Source organism: Eimeria mitis, genomic scaffold (genome assembly GCF_000499745.2).
Source record: "Eimeria mitis Houghton genomic scaffold, Emh_scaff2317, whole genome shotgun sequence".
In the NCBI taxonomy this organism is placed as follows: Eukaryota; Apicomplexa; class Conoidasida; order Eucoccidiorida; family Eimeriidae; genus Eimeria; species Eimeria mitis.
The window spans coordinates 2,519-5,075 of NW_013570649.1; the positions used below are offsets into that span (position 1 = coordinate 2,519).

General features: G+C 52.3%; 1 protein-coding gene across 1 annotated transcript; it reads right to left on the minus strand.

Annotated features, from left to right (window-relative positions):
- Nucleotides 1–186: 186 nt before the first annotated feature.
- On the minus strand, nucleotides 187–2,125 carry EMH_0051980 (uncharacterized protein; the record flags this gene model as incomplete). Its single annotated transcript, XM_013496820.1, is given in 3 exon segments — nucleotides 187–739; nucleotides 743–1,720; nucleotides 2,028–2,125. Coding segments are annotated over 3 exon segments (1,629 nt in total).
- Between the last annotated feature and the right edge of the window lie 432 nt (nucleotides 2,126–2,557).

A 2,557-nucleotide genomic window follows, 5' to 3' on the forward strand; every position in this document is an offset into this window, starting at 1 on the left:
CGTAGCAGCAATTGTCTAGCTGCCTGTGTATTTGAAAAAGCGCGTGGCGATCACGGAGCGCAGAAAACAAGCTCACAGACGATTTAAGAAATACGCAAGGAAGACACTGCCTTCCGTCGCTCTCCTGCGTTTCCGCTGGAGAGCAAAATGCGTCCCAATTGAAATTTTCGGAACGCTGTCCACTTACTAAGGGTAGCTGCCTAATCGAACAGCTTCCGCGTAGGACGGAGGCGGAAACTCCGGCGGAGCTTCAAAATGATCGGGCAGGGGAGGGGCAGAGGGAACAACCCGAGGTTCCTCTTGGAAGTTCTGGAATTGCTCATAGGCACTACCACCGCGATGTGGATACGCTCCGTAGGGATCCCCTTGATACCCCGGCGCCCAAGGTGACCCCTGAGCGCCCCAAGCGCCTCCTTGGGCGCCCCCATACGGAGGAGTGTACGCATTAGGCAATGTCTGACCTTGCTCCCCCGCCCACTGCTGATTGTATGGATAAGAAGGTTCTTGATATGCGTTTGCGGAATCCATAGGCATCTTTTCCGTGCCTTGACTTTGACCTGTCTCATGGAAACCTGTCCCCCCATGCGCGTTGGCTTGGTCTCCCCCGTCGTCGTCGCTGTGGTCCGTCCGTCTTCTGTGTTTGTGCTTGGCTCTTATAGGTACTTCCGGGGGAAGCACTGAAATTGCAGTGTATATCGTGAAGACTATCAGAAATGCAAAAAAGAAGTGCATGATTGCCCTNCCCTTGCGCTGTCTATCCGCCTTTGTGTCCGGGCGAATCCCAGTCGCATAGACAGGTGGGATGTACGGATCCTGTTCTTGGCCTCCTTCTAAAGCAGCTAACTGTTTTTCTCTTTGCAGTTCATAAGCATCAAAGTCTCTGGGATACGCAAGCAGCACTCCATCGAGGTCAGCCTGTGCATCCAATAGTGCTTTATCCAGCTCTTTAACTCTCTTCAAACAATGATCACGGACTGGCTCCAAAACCCCTGAGGCGCCTTGGCTCTGAGGAGCTTCCAGATAAGACAAGCCTTGTATAATAGGGGGAGCGAGTCGGTGTAACGCAATGATCATCTGCGTCGCATCGCCTTGCATTGCAATATCAGACAAAAGCCCTTCTGCCTCCTGTAATAGCTTCCCAAAAGGCACCAATAGAAACTTTGCAAACGTCTGGTCTGAGTTAGTAGGGTCCCCAGCAGCTCCAATAACGCCAGTAAGCTTGGCAGCCAAAGCTGCAGTTTGCCTCTCAGTAGCGGCTTGCAATTCTTCCTTATTGGACCCAGCATTCTTCCTGTTGAACGGTGCCTGCGTAGTATCCACGCTTCCGCCAAGCCCTACATAACGCGTCCTGAGACGTGCAAGGGAGTAAAGGAACTGACGAAGCAGTGCCGAACGCAACGGGGGGTTCGACCTCTGCAAAATATTCGCCAGAGATAGTAAAGAGCTTCCTGGGCGTTTTGCTTGGGGGGGTTCATAGCTGGGCTGAACAGAAGCGAGAGAATAATCCTCTGTGAACGACGTCGCGCCGCTTCCGCCCGCTACAGTCTCCTGTGCTCCCGGCCAGTCAGACCCTTGATACGTTATTGTCTCATCCTGCAACGCCGGGTTTCCGTGGGTGTATCTCGGGAATGTTACCGTCAATGGAAAGCCACCCTGCTGCTCTTCATATCCTACATCCCTGCTAAGACGTTCGTGCCAACTTGCCTCAGAACGTTTAGCGCTATACAACAGCACCAACAACCCAAGAGGAGCTGAGGCTACCCGGCGGAACANGCCTCAGAACGTTTAGCGCTATACAACAGCACCAACAACCCAAGAGGAGCTGAGGCTACCCGGCGGAACAATTGAGCCCCCATGAGGAGTAGTTTGGACAAAATTTTGCCGAAGTAACGTGCCAATTAAGAGTTCCGTTACTTCAGCTACCCCGGGGAGGGGCGCTGTCGTCGACTAGTGGAGAAATTTTCGTAGTCGCGTTGCTGCTAAATTGTGGTGGCGTTTAAGCAGCAACGCCCCCCCATTCCCCCCACCCAGAGGCATCCCCCCGACAAAGAATAAAATACAAAATATGGTATTTAAGCATAACAGCGAGAAAGAATGTGCATAAGTTCCTGACGGCTGCGGTCATCCTTCACGCGAGTGGGGGCAGCGGGAAGCCGAAGACCAGCTGCAGCGCCTCCCTAGAACTCCGATTGCATCTTTAACTGTCGACAAAAATAATAATCACGATATTTTTTTGTTAGTGAATGCAGTTATTTGGTGTTTAACACCCGTTCCATTGTCAATTGTCGGCGAAAATAATGTCAAACGCTTCCTGTTACTGGATGGTTACTCGTCCTTGCAACGGGCCAGCGGGATATACTTAACAGCCTGACCACAAAGTGGGCGGAGGCTGCTCTATATTCTTCCGGCTTCTTTCCATGTAGTAAATAAACCTGATGATCCTCATGTCCATCTAGAGCTACTGTGCAACAGTCTCAAAAGGCAGACTGCGCGCAACCGTCGAGGGCCGCGCGATCTCGGGCTTTCCGACTCGGGCGCAGGGCTCCGACCGAAGACA